The sequence below is a fragment of the Strongyloides ratti genome (assembly GCF_001040885.1).
Source record: "Strongyloides ratti genome assembly S_ratti_ED321, chromosome : 1".
NCBI classification, from domain to species: domain Eukaryota; kingdom Metazoa; phylum Nematoda; class Chromadorea; order Rhabditida; family Strongyloididae; genus Strongyloides; species Strongyloides ratti.
The window spans coordinates 3907798-3931336 of record NC_037307.1 but is presented as its reverse complement, the minus strand read 5'-3'; the positions used below and the strand labels follow the sequence as shown (position 1 = coordinate 3931336).

General features: G+C 23.4%; 10 protein-coding genes across 10 annotated transcripts; 6 read left to right on the top strand and 4 right to left on the bottom strand.

Annotated features, from left to right (window-relative positions):
* Window positions 1-13: 13 nt before the first annotated feature.
* SRAE_1000127800 (Hypothetical protein) lies at window positions 14-1145 on the bottom strand (the record flags this gene model as incomplete). Its single annotated transcript, XM_024648213.1, has 3 exons — window positions 14-862; window positions 907-1076; window positions 1136-1145. 3 exons carry the CDS (start codon window positions 1143-1145, stop codon window positions 14-16), a joined length of 1029 nt encoding a protein of 342 aa, XP_024502214.1.
* A 1074-nt stretch (window positions 1146-2219) lies between these two features.
* SRAE_1000127700 (Hypothetical protein) lies at window positions 2220-3026 on the top strand (the record flags this gene model as incomplete). The annotated part of the gene is made up of 2 exons (XM_024648212.1): window positions 2220-2432; window positions 2475-3026. 2 exons carry the CDS (start codon window positions 2220-2222, stop codon window positions 3024-3026), a joined length of 765 nt encoding a protein of 254 aa, XP_024502213.1.
* A 2723-nt stretch (window positions 3027-5749) lies between these two features.
* SRAE_1000127600 (Farnesyltransferase, CAAX box, beta) lies at window positions 5750-9492 on the bottom strand (the record flags this gene model as incomplete). The annotated part of the gene is made up of 3 exons (XM_024648211.1): window positions 5750-8168; window positions 8306-9372; window positions 9415-9492. The coding sequence occupies 3 exons, from the start codon at window positions 9490-9492 to the stop codon at window positions 5750-5752; spliced, it is 3564 nt and encodes a 1187-aa protein (XP_024502212.1).
* An 809-nt stretch (window positions 9493-10301) lies between these two features.
* Window positions 10302-11837, bottom strand: SRAE_1000127500 (Amino acid transporter, transmembrane family-containing protein; the record flags this gene model as incomplete). The annotated part of the gene is made up of 1 exon (XM_024648210.1): window positions 10302-11837. The coding sequence occupies one exon, from the start codon at window positions 11835-11837 to the stop codon at window positions 10302-10304; it is 1536 nt and encodes a 511-aa protein (XP_024502211.1).
* A 594-nt stretch (window positions 11838-12431) lies between these two features.
* On the bottom strand, window positions 12432-13568 carry SRAE_1000127400 (Soluble calcium-activated nucleotidase 1; the record flags this gene model as incomplete). The annotated part of the gene is made up of 1 exon (XM_024648209.1): window positions 12432-13568. The coding sequence occupies one exon, from the start codon at window positions 13566-13568 to the stop codon at window positions 12432-12434; it is 1137 nt and encodes a 378-aa protein (XP_024502210.1).
* Window positions 13569-14720: 1152 nt separating this feature from the next.
* Window positions 14721-15131, top strand: SRAE_1000127300 (Hypothetical protein; the record flags this gene model as incomplete). The annotated part of the gene is made up of 1 exon (XM_024648208.1): window positions 14721-15131. The coding sequence occupies one exon, from the start codon at window positions 14721-14723 to the stop codon at window positions 15129-15131; it is 411 nt and encodes a 136-aa protein (XP_024502209.1).
* Window positions 15132-16145: 1014 nt separating this feature from the next.
* Window positions 16146-16606, top strand: SRAE_1000127200 (LDLR chaperone MESD; the record flags this gene model as incomplete). Its single annotated transcript, XM_024648206.1, has 2 exons — window positions 16146-16244; window positions 16283-16606. 2 exons carry the CDS (start codon window positions 16146-16148, stop codon window positions 16604-16606), a joined length of 423 nt encoding a protein of 140 aa, XP_024502208.1.
* A 682-nt stretch (window positions 16607-17288) lies between these two features.
* Window positions 17289-19658, top strand: SRAE_1000127100 (Exocyst complex component 3-like protein; the record flags this gene model as incomplete). The annotated part of the gene is made up of 1 exon (XM_024648205.1): window positions 17289-19658. The coding sequence occupies one exon, from the start codon at window positions 17289-17291 to the stop codon at window positions 19656-19658; it is 2370 nt and encodes a 789-aa protein (XP_024502207.1).
* Window positions 19659-20982: 1324 nt separating this feature from the next.
* SRAE_1000127000 (Ground-like domain-containing protein) lies at window positions 20983-22189 on the top strand (the record flags this gene model as incomplete). Its single annotated transcript, XM_024648204.1, has 2 exons — window positions 20983-21945; window positions 21998-22189. 2 exons carry the CDS (start codon window positions 20983-20985, stop codon window positions 22187-22189), a joined length of 1155 nt encoding a protein of 384 aa, XP_024502206.1.
* Window positions 22190-22885: 696 nt separating this feature from the next.
* On the top strand, window positions 22886-23473 carry SRAE_1000126900 (Mpv17-like protein 2; the record flags this gene model as incomplete). Its single annotated transcript, XM_024648203.1, has 1 exon — window positions 22886-23473. The coding sequence occupies one exon, from the start codon at window positions 22886-22888 to the stop codon at window positions 23471-23473; it is 588 nt and encodes a 195-aa protein (XP_024502205.1).
* Window positions 23474-23539: the final 66 nt, after the last annotated feature.

Genomic DNA, 23539 nt, shown 5'->3' with positions numbered 1-23539 from the left:
ATAAATATTTTTTTTATGCTTTGTTTGTCAATTTGTCATAACAAATTTTTTGAATATCACATATAATATCATTAACATTTAAATTTCCGTTTTGGAATGCAGTTTCATTGTATGTTTCGGATATTTGTGGTATTAATCCAATATAATAACAATTGTCAGATTCAATCTTTGAAAATATTTTGAAGCCAAAATTTGTCAAATATCTCTCAACTAATAATTCTAGTAAATTATTTTTACAAACATTTTTAAGTAAATAAACATAATTTTCAAAAAGGATAACTAATTCAATTTCTTGTTGTCTTACAAAATTCATATTTGAAACAAATTTATCACTTATATTTTGAAAAAAGTTATCTCTAAGTACAGCTTTTCCAAGAACTACAAGAGTATCAATAAATTCTTTTTTTGTAAATGATTTTTTTAAATCAACTGGTTCCATATCTACAAATACAATTTCATTAACTTTTTTTGTAATATTTTTTAAATTATTTTCTGAAATAAATAATGATATCATTCTTAAAAAAGTTTGAATATACAATGCCTCTGAGTCTACTGAATTGGAGGAATTATTAAATTTAGATTGATTTGCCATTTCATGAGCTATAACATTTGCCTGACATTCTAGTGCAAAGATCATACAACTTGTTATAATTGAAAATGATATATCTCTTGCAATTACCGTTTTGCCTAAAATTTTAAATGCTTTTGCTCTGGCTCCAGATGTCTCAGCTTCCATTACTTGCTTTTTTAAACTTTCAATATCATAAATTTTATCTATTATTTCAATAATATTTAATAAGTATTTTTTCATCCTTGATTGACAGACACTAGAATATGCACTCAACAAATATTCATGTTTTTTCTAATAAAAAAAAATTTTTGTTAAAAAAAAAAGATTTAACTTACTTTTAAAGTATCAACTTTATTAATATATTCATCTTCCCATTTTTCATTTATCTTTAATGAAGATTCTTCATTATTTTTTAAAAAATAATAAACTGCTGGAACACTTGTAATTGCCAAACCAGCCACTGTAATAATTGTTTTTTTGTGATTTTTTGCAAAATTAAATATATCTGAGAAAAAAGGCATAATTATACTAAAATTAGTCAAAATAAATTAATATTAATATTACCACAACGCATCTAATCAATCTTAAATCATAATGAATGACAATCTTGATAGAAACAGTTAAATATTGATTAATATGTTTGATTTCTTATCAAGTGTACGATCATTTTAAATCATCTAATAAAAATATTATGTATTTATGTTATTTTATAATGTTTTCTTATTCAATTATTGAAAAAAATGTTACAAATTAAAAAAAGATAAAATTGTTTATATCATTAAAAATATTAAGATTTTGTATATATTATTAGGTTATTTGATAAAATTCTTATTGAATTTAAAAATTTTATATACATACTATTTTGTATGACTTTTTATCACATATTTTGTTAATTCTAATTTTTGTTATTTAATCATAAATATATTTTTGAAATAAATTATAAATAGATAGAAATTGAGAATCATATAAAACTTTTTATAATTAAAAAAAAATATATTATATCAAAAAATAGGTTTAATTATGCATGATAATTTATTGCTTATCAATATATAAAATGTGAATAAATTAAATTTTTTTGACTTTTTGAATAAATACAAGTTCTACAAGGAAAAGATAAAGTGAAACATCCTACATATAAATATAATGTAATTAATTGTTACAACATTTTAATAATGTTAATAACAATATAGTTTAAATAAAATGTCATGAAAAACTTTATTATTCATGTAATTTAAATAGCCATGCATTAGAAGTTTGATACTTTTTTTTACTTACTTATTATAATTAATAAAATGACCTATTTCAATTTTTAAGAAAATTATAACATATCAAATTTTTGAATCAAGGACAAAATGATTATTTAAAGAAAGTTAAATTTATTCATGTAGTAAATATTAAATTATTTTTACAATTTAAAATGCTCAATACTACATTTTGCTTGTTTGGTGAAACTTTTTACTTAAATAATGCTAGTAGTCAAATAATATATGGACTTCAAAGTTTTTTATCATTAATATGCTTATGTTTGTTTATAACAATATGTATAAATTTATATTTTGAGAATCAATTAGAAATAAGTACAAAACTTATATTATTTGGTTTATGTTTTTCAATAATTTTAATATCTTTTGGTACCATAATACCATCAATGTACTTTTTACAAACAATATATCTACAACCTAAAGATCATCTTTGTTCATGGATAGATTTTACAGGAGAAAATTGTGCCTTATTTTATTCCTCTTATAATTTAGGTCAAATAATATTTTTATTTTTTCCTGCATTTTTGGCTATTGAACGTTTGATTTGTGAATTGAAATATACTAAAAAATGTATTGGTATTATTTTATTTTTATTTCAAGTAAGTAATATTTCTAATTATGTTAAAATAATTTATTTTTAGATATCAGTTCCTGTTGCAATATTTTATTATTTATATCCTAATATTATAATAAAAGATCATTTTCCACATTGTTCCATTAACTCACAAATGTTTTTTAGATCAAAAAGTCTTTTTAATATGTTAATATCTATTCAATTATTTTCATTGTTTATTTATACTTCACTTTTATATAACAGAAATAATAATTATGATAATAAAAAAATAGTTGATGATTATATTTTGTCAAATTCAAGAAAGGAAAAAATTAAATTATTTCAACAATGGAGAGTTTGGGATGATACAGAATTAACATTACCAATAATAATAGTTTCAACAATATGTTTTCTTTCAACTGTTTTCATTGAGTATAGTTTTATAGTTGCAATACAACCTTATATTAAATTTTTCAATTTCCTCACAGTAGAATCAGACAATTTAATTGAAGCTGCCAAGTGGAGTGAAATACAAATTTTATTATGTATAGTTTTTTTAATTTTTATGGGAATGTTTTTATATTCAAAAATTTGTAATAAAAACAAATCTAAAAATCAAAAGTCATTTCTAAAAATTTGATATCAATATACTTTCCCAATATAAGTTATAAACTTGATAATTATAACTATTATATTTAATTTTTTTTACACATAAACATTTGTTTGATCACTTTTTGTATTTATCCAGTAATTTTGATAAAATAATTAACTATTACTTTTTTAAATATCTATTTTGTGTGTATTAATTATAGTTAATTTTTAGTAATTATAATTTCTTATAATTTATAAATTATAGTTTTTATATCAATTATATATTTCAAATTTAGGATCTCTTTTAAAGTCACTGTGACGTACTGAATTTATAAAAAATAAAATAAAAAAAAGTATTTGAAAAGTTTTAGAAATAATTTTTTTACATAAATAACCAAAATTATCATAAAAATAAAATTTTAACATCATTTACTTTTTTAAATTATTTAGTTAATATGTTAGATTAAAATTTATATAAAATCACAGTTGTATTTTTAAAATAATGTATACATATATTTAATATTCAAATTTTCAAAAAAAAATTTCTTATATATACATAACTCTAAAAAAAGCCATTGTTAATTATTTTAAAGATTCTTTCCATTTCAAAGACTATCGAATGGCTACAGCGGCATATTCAAATTCCAAAAAAAAAATTATTTTTTTTATCAGAATTTTAGAGGTAGAATCAGAAATCTAAAAAATTTTCAGCCAATTTTTAAATCTTTGAAAATATTTATGTTATAGCTATGAAAATTTATAATCTAGACCTACTTTTGAATAGAAATCGAATGAAACTAGTCCCATCTTCATAGGATAAGTATTTGCAGAAATACAGAAAAGTAGGATACAATGAATATTTTAGAAAAATTTCCGCTTTTGTTCATATCTCGCTTCAAATTCAAAATGGATGCAAGCAGATTTTTGCAAACGTCTTCAAATCACTTTTCATATAGGGTCTACCTTCAAAATATTTTTATATCTTTGACCACTTTCGAGTTATAAAAAAATGGTGACAATGGATTACGCGCGAAAAAGTACCAAGCATAATATTTCAAGAACGGTTGAAAATTTGAAAATCTTTTCAACGTATGGTATGTCTAAAATTAGAAAAGAAGCACAGCGCATCAAATTTCATGGACCTGTGACGTCATTAACTTGAGTTATCACTAAATTCTTAAAAATTTTTTTAAAATATATTTCTTATCATAACTTCATTTTTAGAAGTCCTATGAAGATGTGAATAGGCTTAATGAATTTCTCGTAAAAAATTGATCTAGAATCATCTGTTAATTTTTAAAATATCTCATTGTATCATGGAAGTCGAAATTTACAAAAAAATATTCCCCAATTTCGCCCTTAACTTTGAATCCTTATAACTCCTGAAATTTCAATTTTCAAATATTGTTGATTATATTCAAAATTCATCCCGTTTCAAGGGCTATCGAATGACTATAGTGGCACTTTCAAATTCCAAAAAAAGTTGTTCATTTTTGGTCACAGTTTTAGAGGTAAAATTAGAAATCTAGAAAATTTTCAGCCAACTTTTATATCTCTGAAAATAATAACGTTATAGCTATGAAAATTATTTTCCTAGACCTACTTTTGAATAGAAATCGAATGAAACTAGTCCCACTTTCATAGGATAAGTATTTTCTGAAATACCGAAAAGTCGGAAACAATGAATATTTTAGAAAAATTTCCGCCTTTGTTCATATCTCGCTTCAAAATCAAGATAAATGCAACTAGACTTCTGCAATTGTCTTCAAATAAGTTTTCATATAGAGCCTACCTTCAAAAATTTTTTATATCTTCAACCGCTTTTGAGATATAAAAAAATGGTGACAATGGATTACGCGCAAAAAAGTACCAAGTTTCATATCACAAGAACGGTTGAAAATTTTAAAATCTTTTCAACGTAGGGTATACCTCAAATTAAAAAAGAAGTCCAGCGCATCAAGTTTCATGGTTCTGTGACTTCATTAACCTGAGTTATCGCTAGTTTCTTAAAACAATTTTTTAATCATATTTCTTATCATAACTTCATTTTTATAAGTCATATGAAGATGTGAATAGGCTAAATGAATTTGTCGTAAAAAAATTGATCTAGAATAAAGTATTTATTTTCAAAATTTACAATATTGTCATAGAAATCCTAATTTACAGAAAAAAATTCCATCATTTCGCCCTTCAACTTTGAATCCCTATAACTCCTGAAGTTTCAATTTTAAGATATAGTTGATTATATTCAAAATTCATCCCGTTTCAAGGGCTATCGAATGACTATAGTAGCATATTTAATTTCCAAAAAAAGTTGTTTTTTTAATTTTTTAAAATAAAATTTTTAATATACCTAAATGACTTTAAAATTAAGTCCAAAATTAATTCATCATTGAATGATATGAATATATTTGTATAACGTGACAATCTGTAAAAATGATAAAAAGAAAATTTTGTTGTAAATTAGAATTTTAAAATAAATAATAATAAAAATATGTTAATTTATTTGTCAATAATGAGTCATAAAATTTTCTCTATCTTTGTATAAAAAGAGTTTAAAAAACAACTTTTTTTTGAAAAATTGATAACGAAAGCATGGCCATTTAATTTATCAAAACATAATAAAACAATAATGTAATTTAATAATTAATAATAAACAACAAAATAACAATAATAACAAAAATATATAAAATGTTACTAAATTCAATGCTAATTTAAAAACATCAAGAAACAATTTTAATTATAGAATAAATTTTTTAATTTGAATTATTCCTACTCATCTTCTTCTTCATCAGTAATCTCAACAAAATTATCACCGACACCATCGTTCATAGCATCGTCATCATCATCATCATCATCGTCAACAGCATCATCATCGTCGTCGTCGTTGATGAAAGCATCATTATCGTCACTATCATTGTCACTACTGCTAAAACCATCATCATTTTCAAAACCGACTTCTTCCTCACTATCTTCAGGTTCTTCAGTATCAACACCTTTAAGAACTTCATAAAGAGATTTTTCTGCATCACTTGTTCTTTTTCTTTTCTTACCAACCTTTTGTTTTTCTTCCAGTTCTTTTTCAAAAATATCCAAATCATCATCACTATCCATAACATCATCTGCCATAGATTGATCATTAAAGTTTTTAATAATTTCATCAAACTCGTCAGAATTAATAGAGAATCTATCTTCTTCAGTATTTTTAGATTTTGAAAGTTTAAGACGAGCATATCTATGAAGATATATCTCATCCAAAGGAACCTTATTAGGATTCATTTGAATGTATTCCTCTGAATCAACAGCCAAACATTTAATACTATTTTTTGAACTCTTTTTACTTTTTTGGAAAGCAAAACGATCCAAAAATCTTATAACAGAAAGATCCTCCTTAAAGTCATCTTTGTAAATAATCTCTGTATTCCTTATCAATTTAGAAGCAAAATCAGAGACAATAGGATGGTAATGTTTTTTAAGATACAATAATTCAACATCAGAAGATTGATGAGCTTTGGAATATTGCGGATTAAGACCATGAGGGTTATAAAATTTGGTAATTTTAAATTTATTTTTTTCAATCTCCTCAGTTTTTACGGCAAATTTAAAATTATTTTGATCAACCTGTGCTTCAAGTTTCACAATATTTCCTCCTTCGTCAATATCATAATCATAATATACTTCATCTTCATCCTCTACTTCTACTTCAGCAATATCATCTTCTTCTTTTTTTACATCACAACCACCTGAATAGTCATGTTCAGGAAGTAAAATTAAATTTTTATTTGTTTTAACAAGCCTTCCAACTGTAAATAAGGCTTCAGCTGCTAATTCAGGAAGTCCTACCAAAGCTATCTGAAAAAGTCGCTTAATAAAAGCTCTTTGTCTTTCAAAAATAGCATCATGCTTAACAGCATCATAGACAAGAGCAAATAAATCCTTTTGGTATTTAGATGGATGATCACGAAACATAAATCTGTATAGAGATGCATAAAATTGATCAGATACTGTACCGACAATTGAACTTGATTTAAATACTAAACGTAATGTTCTCATAGAAATTGAATATTTGGCAACAGTAATCAATTTATATAAACTTTCAATTTCTTTACTCATTTCATTAATTCTATCTTTAGCATATGGTAAAACACGATATACCCCCACTATTACTAAATCCATTAATTTACATTCATTATTTTCTTTTGCTAACAATGTTTTAATAAGAGCAAAATAAATTTTTAATAATATTTGAGCTGCATTCTTCTCAACAACATTTAAAAATATTTGTGTAAGAAAACCAACAGCATACTGTTGTGTTTTAATTGGAATATTTTTTCTAAATATTAATGTTTCAATTTCTTTTATTACAACTTCTTTCATAGATGGATGCTTATCTATTAATTTTTTTAAAAGAACAATTATATAAGAAGCATTTTTTTTATGAGGATTTCCAAGTTGATTAACTAACATTGTCAATATTTCACTTTCCTTTTCAGGTCTTTCCATTAAGAGATCCATCAAAAAAGAACTACTTTGGTTGGCAATATTTTCAACAACCACAGAACTACAATTATCTAAAGCTTTTATAAATTTATGGTAAACATTTTTAAGTTCAGATTCATATTTCCACATGATAAGTCTTCTATTAATAACATTAGCATCACCACCTGACAACTCATTAATTCTAGCTAAAGGACGTTGATTAAATGAAATTAATTTTCTATCTGAGGGTAAAAGATCAAGAAGGAAGATATCTTTTAACAATCTAATTAACAAATATAAATTTCTTAACTTTTTTTTCTCACAAATAGAAACTAAACTATTTAAATGTTCTAAAGAATGTACTGGACTTTTTTTGATAGAAAGTTGCATAGCTGTAATTTTATCATTGAAGGTACCCTTTGATAATATAGTTTCCATCCAATTAATATTTGCTAGTGAAGTATTATTTTTCTTATGAAAAATATTACAATCATTTTGTAATAACTTGCTAGCTTTTTCTTCTAACATTTTCAATTCATCTCCAGTAAGTAAATCATTTTCACTAGTTGCTTTGTCATCATATGTATTGTTATACCATTTTGTTCCTTGTTCATGATGAATTAAAAGGCTACTATTTACATTTACATTTTCAAATTTCTTAAGTTTTAATTTTTTATCAATTTTTGATGCCTTCTTCTTAACTTTAACCATCCTAAAATTTTTATATTAAATTAAATATAACTAATAAAAAAGTATTATTGGAAAAAAACCAAAATTAAAATATTTCTAATTGTATTAAAATAAATAAATTATATGTTTTTAAAATATAAAAGTGCCTTCTCGGCATACTTCACAGTTAAATTATAATGAGGATCTATACTTTCAACTATACAATTTTCCCCGCCTACTATTTGATTTTCATTATGGTAATGTTGAGCAATTGATAAACCACTTAATGAATAACAAGTATGATATAAATCACAAGGTTTTCCTGGTTTATCTTTTAAACCACCCAAAGGATCTTGAGAGATAAACAATGTAAATGCTTCTAATGCTTTTGCATCCAATTCAGGATAAACAAAATTTGGTTCTGTCTTACTGAAATTTTTTAAAATTGCAAAAATAGATCCTTGCCAAAATGAATAACACGCATCAACAAGTTTATTTGTGCGACCACAAAATCCACCCTCAAAAGGCATTTGTTTAAGTTGTAACCAGCATGACAAGTTTGTCAAATCAATTGTATTCAATTTGTTTAACAATGATAAGCCTGCAACAGCACAATAAGTATAACCGCCATGTGCTTCAACATCAGGTAAACCTCCAAAACCACCTTCAAATGTTTGTGAATCTCGAATCCAAACGGCAGTACCTTTAAATAATACATTCATGTCAAGATTTAATATTGAAGCAATAGAAATTGCACAATATGTAGCACGCATATCAATTTCTCCACCAACATGCATATAAAAACTTCCATCACCAACACTGAGAGATTTTATAAAATTAAACATAGATTTTTGATTAATACAATGATAAGCTTCCTCAGTACCAATTTCTAATAAAGCCATTACAGCACCATATGTAGGTGCCAAATGTGATAATTGTCCCGGAGAACCACTAAAACCTCCATCACTGTTATGACATGATTTCAAGAATGTAATTACATTGTTAGCTAATTTTTCACTTATTGTATAATTTAATAATCTTAGTGTATGTATACCCCAAAAACAGTACCATGTTCTACTTGATTCCATGGAAGAAGCACCAGATGACAGCCAACTTAATTGCTTTATAGCAAATTGAGCATGAGATTGGCGAAATAACTTAGCATTGTCAAAGGCTTCATCTTCATTAATATCAAGAAAGGTTAAGAAATTTACAAAAGTATCAGCAACATCTTTTTCTACTTCTTCCTATTAAATTTAGCAAATATTTTATTACATAATGAAACCTACTTGATTAACACTTGTATTAGTAGCAATGTCTAAATTTTTAAACACAGCATTTTTATCAAAGTTTGAAAATTTAACCATTATAATAAACTTAATTTAAAAATTTTGATATTTTGGAAAAATGACCTTCTTTTAAACAAAAACTATCGTTTTAAGATATTTAGTAAAAAAGTTATTCATTTTTAGGTGACACGTAAACTTATCAATGCTATTTTATTTCCTTTTTTTAACATAGATTAATTTCTTTTTTTGAGTTAGAATGAAATATTTAATTTTAACTGTAGTCATAAAAATAAAAAAACAAATTACATGTTAGTAAAAAATTTTTTGATTTTACAACATGATTATGAATTACAAAATTTCTTTTTCACAATATTTTAGAAATGGAGTTTTTTTTTATAAAGTTATAAATTAGAGAATATTGGAAAAATTATTAAAATAAACAGTAGTTTTTATATAAATAAAATTGAAAAATAATTTTTTTTTTCAATTAAAAAAGTTTTTTTTTACAAACATTAAAATTTGTTTATATTTTTGCTTTTTATTTGATATAAAGTATATAATTATGTAGTATCATAAAATATTGCATGATGATAGATGATATCATTTCTGTATCATAAATTAAAAAGATCATTGGTTTTGTATATGTATTAAATGAAGTAAGAAAAAAGTGTATCATATTATTATTTCCTGTTACTATTTATAAAACTTTTTACAAAATAGTTTTTTATTTAAAATATTATTTTTTAAGACAAATAATAATTTATTATATTATATAAAACATATATTTTAATCCTGATGAGGATTCGTGGGAGTCTTGTTAAAGTTTTCAAAAAAAAAAAGAAGATTCATTAAAAATACATTAAATGTAGTAAAATATTTATTTATCATTAAAAAATATTATTATCGTAGAAATCAAGTTGAGGAGTTGAACAATAACCTGTGCGATATTTGTAAATAGAAATATTTTGATAATGGCCGCAACAATTTGTATGTGCTAAATAATTTTCACCAATTGTTTTTTCATTAAAGAATGATACAAAACATGGTGGAGCATAATGTGTTGTTAGCAAAGCTTTTATTGAAGATATTGTTATGAAGACCATTGCTATTATACCTATTATCATTATAACAATGAATGTGATTGTATCTGTAGAGGATGAATTTTTTAAAGTTTCTAATAATGTTGGTGATTGTTCTAGATATTTTGAATCTTTTTTTATTAACCTTTTTCTTGCTTTTAATGAAGTATACATAAAAATTGGGATTAAAAGTGATGTTAACATCATTGTTGTACCACCAAGTAGATGCATTATTGGACCAAATGTTGGAACCAATAAAGCACATAATACAATAATAACAAGTACTATTATTCGAAGTAAAACTCTTTTAAATCCACATTTATCAGGTATTCTAACTAATTCTTCTACATGTAACATTAATGGATTTAAATTAATAATAAATGCAAAAATACAATGAATTCCTATACAAAGATTAACAATATTTTGAATTACCAATGTTTGCATTGAATCCAAAACCGAATGACGAAGTGAATCACCATAAGTATAATAGGTTATTAGTTCAACTGGTACATAAAATAATATAATTATTATAAAACCAATTATTGATGAAAATGTGAATTCACTTGGTTTTTTCATATCATGTTGTACATTAGCCAAGGATGCTCCTCCACCATAAGCATAACTAATAATACCAATAGCCAAAAAAATATTAGTATAACTTAACTCAGGTATTTCTCTTTGAGAAGCACAATCATGATAATCTATTTTAGAACCAATAATTATTAAAACTGAAACAATTGCAGTTGATACCATTGCTAAAAATGCTGCTCCCCAAAAATCAGCGGGTGATTTTAACAATATAAAAAATAATGAAAAGAATCCAAGAATTAAAATTATAGCACAAAATGGAATATCTACCAAATAAAATACTTTTAATAAACTCCATACATTTTTTGATGCTAAAAGTAAAAAGACTACTGATGTTCCAAATTGATTAACATAAAAGATGAATGTTGCAAAAAATTCAAATTTTTTTCCTGAAGCTCTATATGCCATTTCAGAAAAAGGACTTCTACAAAAATTTTCATATTCACTCCAGTGTTTTTGAAGCATACACCATGATTTACCCATACAAACAGATGCATAACAAAAAAGGATTCCAAAAATTATTGTTAAAAGTATTCCTGGAAATATACCTGACATAACCATAGCTGATGGTAATGCTACAAGAGCCCCACCTGCTAATGTTCCAATAACAAAAACTGTTGATAAAAACCAATTTAGTCCACTATATTTTATAAATTCTCCATTATACCATGATCCATTTTTTCTTTCTTGTTTTTCTTCAATACAAATATTTGTAGAAAAAGGATGAATTTTTTTAGAATCAACTGGTGAAATCATATATATATATTTTTAATATTTTTTTTGTTTAACTATAAATGGAAAGATAGACTAAATATTTTATATGATGTATTAACTTCATTTATATACTTTATATTTACCACTAATATATAACAAGTTTTTGCTACAACATTACAGCACAGTAGTATCTACTCTTTTTGCTAAAAATAAATATGATGTCATATTATATCATTTGTTTACAATTAACTTAGGCATTTCTTTGAATAATTTGGTCTTCCATTGTATACACTTGATCTCATATGATGGTCTTTGAATGATTTAGTAACTTCCGATATGATCTATACATTTAAGTAAAATTTATAAGATATAAAGTGATCTAAATGATTTACTTTTTAAAAGTTATATTATGCTGCCTTGTGGATTCTAATTTATTATAAAAATAATATTATATTTATAATATGTACCGTATCAATTGATGAATTAAATTATTAATAAATAAAATAATTTTTATATATTGATGAAGAATGATTTAAAGGTAATTAAAGAAAAACATTTTGACAAACATCATTAATAAAACTATCATAGTAAAAAATTTATTACTCTATTAAAATTGTTTTTAAATGATAAAATTATTTATACAAATTCAATTCCTTCATATTTAAATGTACCTGACAAAGGAGTTTCATCTAATATTACTTTTTCAGTAGATAAACAATAAACAGAAAGATAACTTGCAACAGGAACCCCATCTTTTTCTTCACTTTTTAATGTCACAATTATATCATCATTAGTTTCGGGAACAAATTGAAATGCAGAATATCCTCTAGAACCATCACCAGTTTTTCCAATTTTTTTATATTTAATATTAGTAAAATCTTCATCAGCTATAATCATATAATTTGTACCCATAAATTCATCAGTAGCTTCTGTATAAGTTTCATTTGATGCTCTTCTTGGCATAAAAAACCATTGATGGTGAACATCAGACCATTGAACAGACTCATGAATCATATATCCAGGATACTTAATACCAACTGCATCACGAATATTAATAAAATTATCAGTCCAATTTAAATGTTTTACAGATCCAGATGGAGAAATAACTTTAACAAACATTGGATGATAATTTACAAAGACACCTTCTGTAGTTGTCCATTCTTTTCCAAGACCACCAACATATAAATGTTTATCTTTTACAGTCATCCATTCACCTTTTATTCCTTTAAGTGTATTACCAGGACCATCATTTAAAAATATCCATGGGTAAGCTTTATTATCAATAATTTTATAAAGTAATCCTGTTCTATCATCAACAGTTATAAGATTTCCATCAAAAACTGCCAAATCAGATAATTCCATTCCTCTTCCACCAGCACTTATATCAGAACTAATAGAAATAACATTTCCATCATCCCAAAAAACTTTTGCTGAAGTTTTTTGTTTATTAATAATTAATTTTCCATACTTCATATAACTTTCCCATTTTGGTTTTTTAGAATTTTGAACCTTACTATGATGATCAAGATCTGTAATGACGACAAATCTATATTCATGATCACCATTATTATGCTTTTTAATATGAGCTAATTTAGTATCATTATATTGATAGTCTTCAGAACAAGTTTGATAACTTGGTACATAATAAAGAGCAAATATAAGGTGAATAAATATTCCAACAATAGCAAACGTCATGAAAACGTTATTACTAAAAGGTGTAGATGTGGTTGACGACATTTTATCTTTTTTTTTCATTTCTTCACTACTGACCATTACATTCAAATTTTAATATAAATAGGTTATAATTAAAATTAAATATAATAAAGTTAGAATACAAAATTTACTTCTTTCAAGATAGTGTCTTTTAAAATAGAAAAATAGATAATTAATCTATAATAATTGTATTTTGTATCATAAAATATTTTCTATACAAAGTTCAACTTAAGTAATAAAGTAGATAGTATTATAACTTTAATTGATTATATTCGTGAATAAAGTGTGATATTTTGTTAAAGAATAATTTTTTTTTGTATACAAAAGCTTATCTAAAATATACTAATCAGTTAACAAAATGCTAAAAAAATTGTTAAATAAAAATTATATAATATATTACACATAAATTAAATATTAAAATGAATAGGGTAAGTTACTGACAATATATTATCTTTTCAGAAAATTTTCAATACAATTGTAGTATTATAAAGATAAAAGTATTATGAAATCAGCAAAAAAGTATAAATTTATATTTTAAAATTCTATAATTGTAAAGACATATTTAATCCTATTTAAAGTAACACAATTATTTATTCATTTTTTTTCGTATCAATATAATTAAAATAATAATTCTTTGATTTATAACAATTATAATGATTATTCATCATATTTAGAAATTGTAATCAATTAAATGTATAAAAACTTTTACTTATCAATAATTTAATTATGTACTAAATAAGTATTTAACTGTATGATAGAAATTGTACGCAAAATATTTTTATGATAACGTATAACTGAAAATTATAAAAGTAAAAAAAAACTTTGTTCCAAAAATGGAAAAAAAATGATCAAAAAGAAAGTTAATTTGTTGGAGAATGTAAGAAGTATTTTTAATAGAAATAAAGAAATATTTTATCTATAATATATAAATTAAAAAAATAAATATATTATTTATAAATAACAACCATATATAATATTAAAAAAAAAGTTGTTTATAATAAAAACTTTTTGATAATAAATATGTAAATAACACTTATATAACATTTACTTTATAAAAATTTAATAAATAAATATTTATTTTACTTTTAATTATGCCAAAGTAAAATAAGCATAATTATTTAATTTTATGCATATTTCTTTTTTAAATTCTTTTTCTATATATTTAATTTTTATAAATTTATTGACAAAATATTTAATTATTTATCTTTTATAATGAATGACAAAAAATCTGGAGATGAAGATGAAAGTCATACTGATGACACATTACCATTAGATTCTGGCATATTAAAAGATGTATACACAGGTAAAATAAAATTAAAAAAAAGTTTAGCTAAGGTAGAACATATCGGACCACTTGGAGATTTAAATACCATGATACAATTCAATAATACATATTTTCATGAATATATGATATTTAGTAATACAATTCGGTCAATGATTAATGTTATAGATGTTGATTCTCTACCTCAAAATGACATGAAAATGGATTCTGATGAAAGTGAAGGTAAAATGTCAGTATCATTTGCAGCCTTACCAGATATAATAATTAACTATAATCGTGTATTTTTTGGTGAATATGATGAAAATCCATATGTTTGTACATTCATGTCTATAACTGAATAATATAATTACTTAATTTAAATGTATAGTTTTTAAATTTTTAATAGATAAAATTTGACGAGTATAAATATTCATGAAGAATTTTTATAATTACCAAAAGATAGACTCAAAATTTTAATATCATAATGTTTAACAAAAAAATTGTCACTTTCGTTGTAGAACTTTTTGAAATTATATTTATTGAAATCTTTAAATTGGTCAAACTAGAATATCTTATTTTAGTAATTAATAATAATATTTAACATAACAAACTACTTTTTTTTTGCATTTAAATATCACTTTTTTTAAATTAAATAAAAAAAGTATTTAAAATGTTGTATTAATATTTTTACTACTTAATTATTAATACTATAAAAAATGGAGTATTACTTGTTATAGAAATAAAACTCAAGAATTTGAATGAAATTGTTGAAAAATTTATAATGTACCCACATCATATAGATCATTTTACCTAAATTATTATCTAATTAAAAAAATGGATTACACAGGTGGTCATATATATATATAGCACTAAGCTTTTCCTAATCCTGTAACAAAATAAAAAGATATTTTTTGATAGGTGGAGTCAAAACACAATTTATCTTATCTTGCATCACCTAAATCCACCATATTTCTAAAATAAATAGTTTACTTTCCAATTTATTTAATAAGAATTATATAAGAATAACTCTAGCTGTGAATATAAGTGTAACTCGATAATTTTGTCTTTTTAATTCAAGAAAATTTAAGGACATCTTATAACTATCTCCACCTATCATAAAAAAAAAGTTATTTATGAACTTCTCTATAATTGTAAAAGAATAACTAAAGAAATCTCTCGTAAAGAAATTTGTTACTATTGGTAAATAATACTTTCATCAGCATTATTGTAAATATGATATAATTAGTATGTATTCAATGAAGTATTATATATTAACTTTATTTTGTCTTTTTTTATTACTACAAATTCAAAAGATAAATGGAATTACAAAAAAGAAAGATGTAAGAGATTATACTGAGGCTGATCTGGAAAGGTTAATGAAACAATGGGATGAAAATGATGAAGATGGTGATCTTGATGAAGATCAGAAGTTAAATAATGGTAATCCAATAAGTTTTGATGAAATGAAAAAGAATGTAAGTTTAGATAGATCAATAAATATATGATATTTAAGGCAAAAGATGAAGAAGATTTATTAAAAATGAGTAAAAAAAACCAAAATGTTATGATGTTTGTTATGGTAAAAGATTTAAAAAATTCAATAACGACAAAATCATTTACCGAAAAAATTACCCAAATTTGGCAAAATAATCTACATAACAATCATATTAATGCAAATGTTTATGTTATAGAGGATAATCGGGCAATATTTTTATTTGATGAAGGTTCACAATCATTTGAGGCACGAAACTTTTTACTACAACAAAAGGAATGTTATGAAGTTGTTTTGGAAGGAAAAATTAGTAAAGGATTGGCTTATGAAAAGTCAGAATTATAAGAATTTAATAAACAAAATATACATAATATGGCATAATCAATATTAACTTATTTGTTTACATAACTGATTTATCATACTCATTGTCATTTTATAATTTTTTAATTCACAAAATAAATTGAGTTTGAAATATGAAATTTAAATGTGTATTTTTTATATATATATATAATTGTGATACAGAATTATAGAAATAAAATTATAAATTTTATGCTATCATTTAATGCTTTAAGTAAATTGTTTGTGATAGAATATCATCTCATAGAAATTAAGCTGTTTTTTTTTTAATAGTTGTTAAATAAATTTTAAAATTTATTTAAAAAAAAAACTTTATCTTTTTACTTTGTTTTCCTATCTTGAAAGTGGTGGAGTGTTCTATACATATTTTAAATGTGTATCGCTGGCATTAAGATCAATTTGTACTATTTTGATGTTTTATTTAATATTTTAGAATGATTCTATAAATTAAATATATATAATATTTTTGTAACAAACTAATTTTTAATCACATTAAAAAGTAGTAATTTTTATTAAGTTTTTTTTAATAAAAATATTAGTTTAATTGTAATAAATACCCCTATATTATATAATAACATTTTTTTTCTTTAAATATATGTGTAAAACAATATGAAATATATATATAATTATTGTATATATTAAAAAAAAATATAAATTATAGGGTTTTAATATGAATAATGTAAATCTTAAAAAAGTAGAAGAATCAGCAATCCAAAAAGTAGCTGCTATGTTTAGTAGACCTGAACATTTAGATAGACTTGACATTCAAATAAAGAAGGCTGAACGTAAGAAAGCTGCTGTAGAAGCTATGTTACGTACTGGTATGCAATATCAATTAGAAGGTATTAGAACTGCCGTTAATAGATTACAAATTTCTTCTGATGATATAGAAAAACAAAAACAAAGTTTAACAGAAATTTATGAAAGTTTAGAAATTATTCCACAATTAAAAACTAAGATGGGAAAACTTTCAGAAGCTAATAATGTTCATAGTCAATATGCTGCTGCTATGGATAACTTAAAACATATTGTAAATATAAATGAATCTGTTGATAAAGCAACTAATTATTTACAAGAAGGTAAACTTTTACATACTCATAAGATAATAATGGAACTTGAGAATGCTAGAGATGATTTAATGTATGAAGTATATAAATTACGATCAGATCGTTCTGCTGGAGAAATTCAACTTTTAAAAAATTATTTTAATGAAGTTGATATATTATTTAATCAACTTGGAAAACAACTTTGGTTTATTTGTCAAAGAGGTTTACAAGCTGTTCGAAGTAAAGATGGTGGTTGTGAAAAATTAGTATCTGCTTTAAGAATTATTGAAAGAGAAGAAAGAATTGATAAATATTATATTTCTAAACAATCAAATACATATGATTTTATGCCACCAGGTAGACCAAGAAAATGGAAGAAAAAATTATTTACTGTTTTGAAAGAAAATGTAACTGAACGTATTGAGGGTACACAAATTGAAGATCGTCACACAAATAAAGCATGGCTTGCTCGATATTTAGAAGTTTGTAGGCGTACTGTAGTTGATGATTTACAAATTGTTAAAAATAATTTAATACCATGTTTTCCAGCAGAATATAAAATTTATGATCGTTATATATTAATGTACCATGATTCAATTGCTTCTGTCTTACGAGAAATGACAGCTGATGACTTAGAAAAAAATGAATTAGTACAACTTTTAAGTTGGATACATTTATATCCAACAGAGGAAATGTTAGGAAATCCTTCATTAGATATTAGTATAAATGAACTTATAGCAGAGAAGCCATTATTAACAAAAGAAACAACAAATAAATTATATGATAAATTTGTAAAAATGACTGGACAAGATTTTACTGAATGGCTAGAAAGAACTATATCTCAAGAAAAAGATGATTGGTATAAAAATATTAAACCAGAAGAAGAAAGTAATGGTTGTTATTATACACAATTACCTAGTATTTTATTTGGTATGGTTGAAGATACAATTTCTCTAACAAAAGAAATATCACAAGGATTAATTCCTAGAGTAATTGATATAAGTATTGATCAATTTGATCAATTTTCTCAAAAATATCGTGATGCTGCAATTGCATATAAATTAAAACATTTTGAAGATCGTAGTAGATTTCCTCAATTTACCTCTACAATTATTGCTATAGCTAATAATTCTGATATATTTTGTGAATCTACTGATAAACTTGAAAAACAAATTCGTATGACAATGGAATCTAATTTTGGTATGGATCATACTCATGATCAATCAGAATCAAATACAGATCAAAATTTTGGAATAAATAGAAAAGAACTTATAGATAAAATTGAAAATTTAAAGAAAAAATGGATGTCACTTATGGAAAATGCTATATATGATTTATTGGAAGAAGTCATTGCAGATATTAATCCATATCTTCAAGAATTACTAACAAAAAAATGGACTAGTGGTTCAGGGGCACTAGAAACAATATGTATAACAATTATAGATTATAATAATGATTATAAACATTTAAGACCTCATATTCGTAGTATCTTACTTCAAAAATTACAATATAAATTGTGTGGTGAATATTTATATGGAATAGAAAGTAGGAGGATTGTTTTTTCATCATATGAGGAGAGATTTGCTGCTGCGGAACGGTTACAAAATGAAGCAAATAAAATAGAAAAGTTATATCTTGATTTTATGAGTGATGGTGGATTTGAATTTCATACATTTCATAAATTATTTTCATCGATTGCTGATATATGGAAATTAACTGATAAATCTTTGTTATCTTTAGAAACATCCGCTTTTGCCAGAAAATATCCAGACATCCCAGAAGACTTATTTTCAGCAATTTTACAGGCAAGAGAAGATATGACAAAATCAGATAGTAAAACAATGGCAGGTGAAGCTTTATCACACGTTAAATTCCACCCAAAAGGAGATAAAGATTTGATAAAATTATTTTCAATGGCAAAACAAAATACAAAACGAACTTTTCCTTACATTGAAGAAGGTGTCCAATCAATGCTTGCTAATTTTATACAATAAAACTTTATTATTATTAAGTTTTGATAGAACCATTTATTTAATAGAATTAAGTAAATATATTTTTATTTATTTTTTTAATTATTAGTTATGATTTATTTTAACAAAAAAAAATTTTATTTAATATATAAAATAATTTTTTATAATAAAAAAAGATTATAGAAATTAAAAAAAGTTAGCAACATTTTTAAAATGAGAAATTTAATAAAATTACAATATTTGAATATGAATACAAAAGTATACTTTATCAGAAATATTTTGAAATTATATTTACTTAATTTATCTGGAGAATGAAATTAACTTATATCCAAATTCAAGAAAGATATTGTCAATAAAAAAATGATTTTTTCAAATTTAAAAAGTACCTAAATTTCTTAAACAAAATATTTTGTTTAATAATTTCTACAATAAAATTAATTATAAATTATAATTTTTTAGGTAAAAATTAAAAATATAATACTAATTTAAAACAAAAATAAAAAATAATTTTTTATTTTCTCAAAGCAATGTTTACCAGACAATGAATGTGTAAATTTTTTAAAATTAAAAAAAATACAAGAAGCAGTTTTGTAGACTATTTGTATTGTCTTAAATTAATTATATATAATTTTTCTAAATAATGTCATTAACCTAAATTTACTTGAAAATAAAATTAACTAATACTAGGAGAATTATAAATGCTATTAAAAAAATTAAGCAAAAAAAAAATTTGGTTTTGTGATTATTATATTAATTTAAAAAATAAAAAAAGTATCAAATTACATTCTTAAAAAATTAGAACAACATTTATTTTTATATTAAAATTTATTAATTTTAATTTTTTTTTAATAAAAATTGTACATCCTTTTTTTTATCATTCAAATATTATGAATATTTTTTTAATAAGTAAAATGTGTCTAATTTCATCATTTCACATATTTAAAAATATTATATTATTTAAAAAAAAACATAAAATATTAATACAAAAAAATTTTTTTATTTTTTCAAAATCCAGTCTATTAAACATTAATTCTTTGTTGTTTTTTTTTTCATACATTTTGTTGTTATATCAAAAAAAAAATTACTTGTAGTAACTAAATGATTATTTAGGTTATTTTTAAATCAAACTTTAAAGAAAAAAAATTTTCTTTTTTTTGATTTATATTTTATTTTAAAAAATTCTCGTTAACCTACATAAGTATTTTCTCTTTCTTAAAAATTAAATGAATAAATAAAAAAGTGTGATATATGGGCAGGAAAAGTGATTACTTAATGTGAAGTTTAATGATATAAATTTCATTTTTTTTTTCTTAACCTTTATTTATTTGTTATAAAAAAATAATATAGTATGAAGATAATATTTAAAGCATTATTTTTAATTATTTTTATAAAGTCTATAAATTCATTTCTTTTTGGTGGATTAGGTGGAGGTGGATCTAGTTGTTGTGGTGGTGGAAGTAGTTGTTGTCAATCATCAGGAGGAGGTTGTTCTGGTGGAGGTTATAGTTCATCATGTGGAGGAGGTTGTTCTGGTGGAGGATATAGTTCATCTTGTGGAGGAGGCTGTTCTGGAGGAGGATATAGCTCATCATGTGGAGGTGGCTGTTCTGGTGGAGGATATAGCTCATCATGTGGAGGTGGCTGTTCTGGTGGAGGATACAGTTCATCATGTGGAGGTGGTTGTTCTGGTGGAGGATACAGTTCATCATGTGGAGGAGGTTGTTCTTCTTCTTCAGGTTGTGGAAGTTATAGTAGTGGTGGTTGTTCCTCAAGTGCAGGTACTTCTTCTGGATGTGGAAGTTCATGTAATACAGGATATTCATATCAGCAAAGTAATAGTGGAGGATATAGTTCTCAAGGTAGTTCCTGTGCACCTACTTCATATTCTAATTCAGTACCTCAAACATATTCTCAACAAGTTGCACCATCACCACAAATAAGTATACCAGAACCATATCATCAACCACAACAAATGCAAGTTCAAAATATTCAACAATATCAACAACCATCACTTCCTGTACAAAATCAACAACCATCAGGTGGTTATGGTAGTGAACCACAAAGTCAACCACCTCAACCAGTAAATCCACCCTCAGGAAATGGATATAATGATGTTCCACATCATGCTGCAGCTGATATTAATGTTGAAGTAAAAAGTTCAGAAAATGAAGAATTAAATAATGATAAAAAGGCAACATCTGGTCATGGAGAAACACTAGAATCTGAAATTCCACCAGTCCCAATAGATCAAATAGTATTAATAAATGATGAAGATTGTAATGTTGCAGAACTTCGAGAAATAATGAAAAGAGTAAGTTAATATAATATTATATTCTTATTTATTAAAAACTTCTTTTTTCTAGAGTATTGTTGGTGATATAAATGTTTCAAAGCGAAAAATACAAATTGAGGCAGAAAAGAAATTTGGAGGAAGATTTGATGTCATCTGTGCAACACATGATTTTTCATATTTAAGTAATACAGAATTATATTGTCAAGTTTCATCTAAAATTAATAATATGATTTTTTCATGCTACAGTTATAGGCAACTATAAAAATATTCACCTATAAAATGTTAATCAAAATTTTATCTTAACATTTAAAATATTTTGAATGAAATATTATGATATTATATGAGAAATCTGAAGATTATTTTTTAATGAATTGTTTATATTAAAACAAGCATAATATATTTTATAGTTTTTTTTATTATTAAGTTACAGATGAATGTAAATATATTTGAATTATTTGTTTTATAATAAAATTTTGTAAAAAAAAAAAAACTTTTTGTTTTCATTAAATTATATTAAACAGTTAGTTTTAAAAAAAATTTTTTAATTTATTTTTAAAATGTTAAAATATTTATTCTAATTATTATTTTAATTTTTATTATATGTAAAATGTAATATTACAAAAAGGGGTAATTTTTATAATAGTAAGTATCAAGATAAAAAATAAAATAAATATCAGAAGGAATGTTATATTATAAACTCAAGGGAAATTAATATGAAAGAATTGAGAAAAATAAGATAATAGTATTAATAAAATTAAGGAAAGCTAAATATTATTTACTAGTAAAAGTAATTAAAAATACTGCCTTTAAATGATTCTTAATCATTACACATATTTTAACCTCATTAGAAACATGTAAGTTATATATTTAATTTTACACAAATAATTACTTAATACTAAATTTATATTTAGATCTAAAATAATACAAAACAAGTACAATGTTAAAATTTTATAAAAAAATGAAAATAAAGAAAAGATCTTTAAAAGTTGATTTTACACCATTTCATGTATTTACAAATAATATATATTCAACAAAATATATTTATCTATCAAATGTCCTTACAACATCAGGATTTTTTATAATAGGTGATGTTTTATCACAATATATAACAAGAAATATAAATGAAGAATTTAAATTAGATTACTCTAGAATATTAAGACTTTCTTTTGTTGGTGGAAATATAGGTCTCATGACAACAGTATGGTATAAATTTCTTGATGGATTTGTAAGACATCCAAATAGGATAATAAGAAATTTTGTAAAAATAAAAGCTGACTTTTGTATATCACCTATATTTTCAAGTTTTTGTATAATAACACCTAATTTACTTGAAGGAAAAACATTTGAAAGTAGTGTTAAAGAATACACTTTACAATGGAAACATATTTTAAAGACTGATTTATGTATATGGCCACCATTTCAATTTTTTAATTTTTTTTTATTAGATCCAAAATTTCGTGTTTTATATGTAGCTACAGTTGATATTATTTACAGTTGTTGTATGAGTTATTTTGCCAACAAGAATAATCCCTCAAAAATATGTTAAATATTAATATTAAAAAAAATTTTTATATATAAAGTTATATTTAAAAATAATTTTTAACAAAAATTA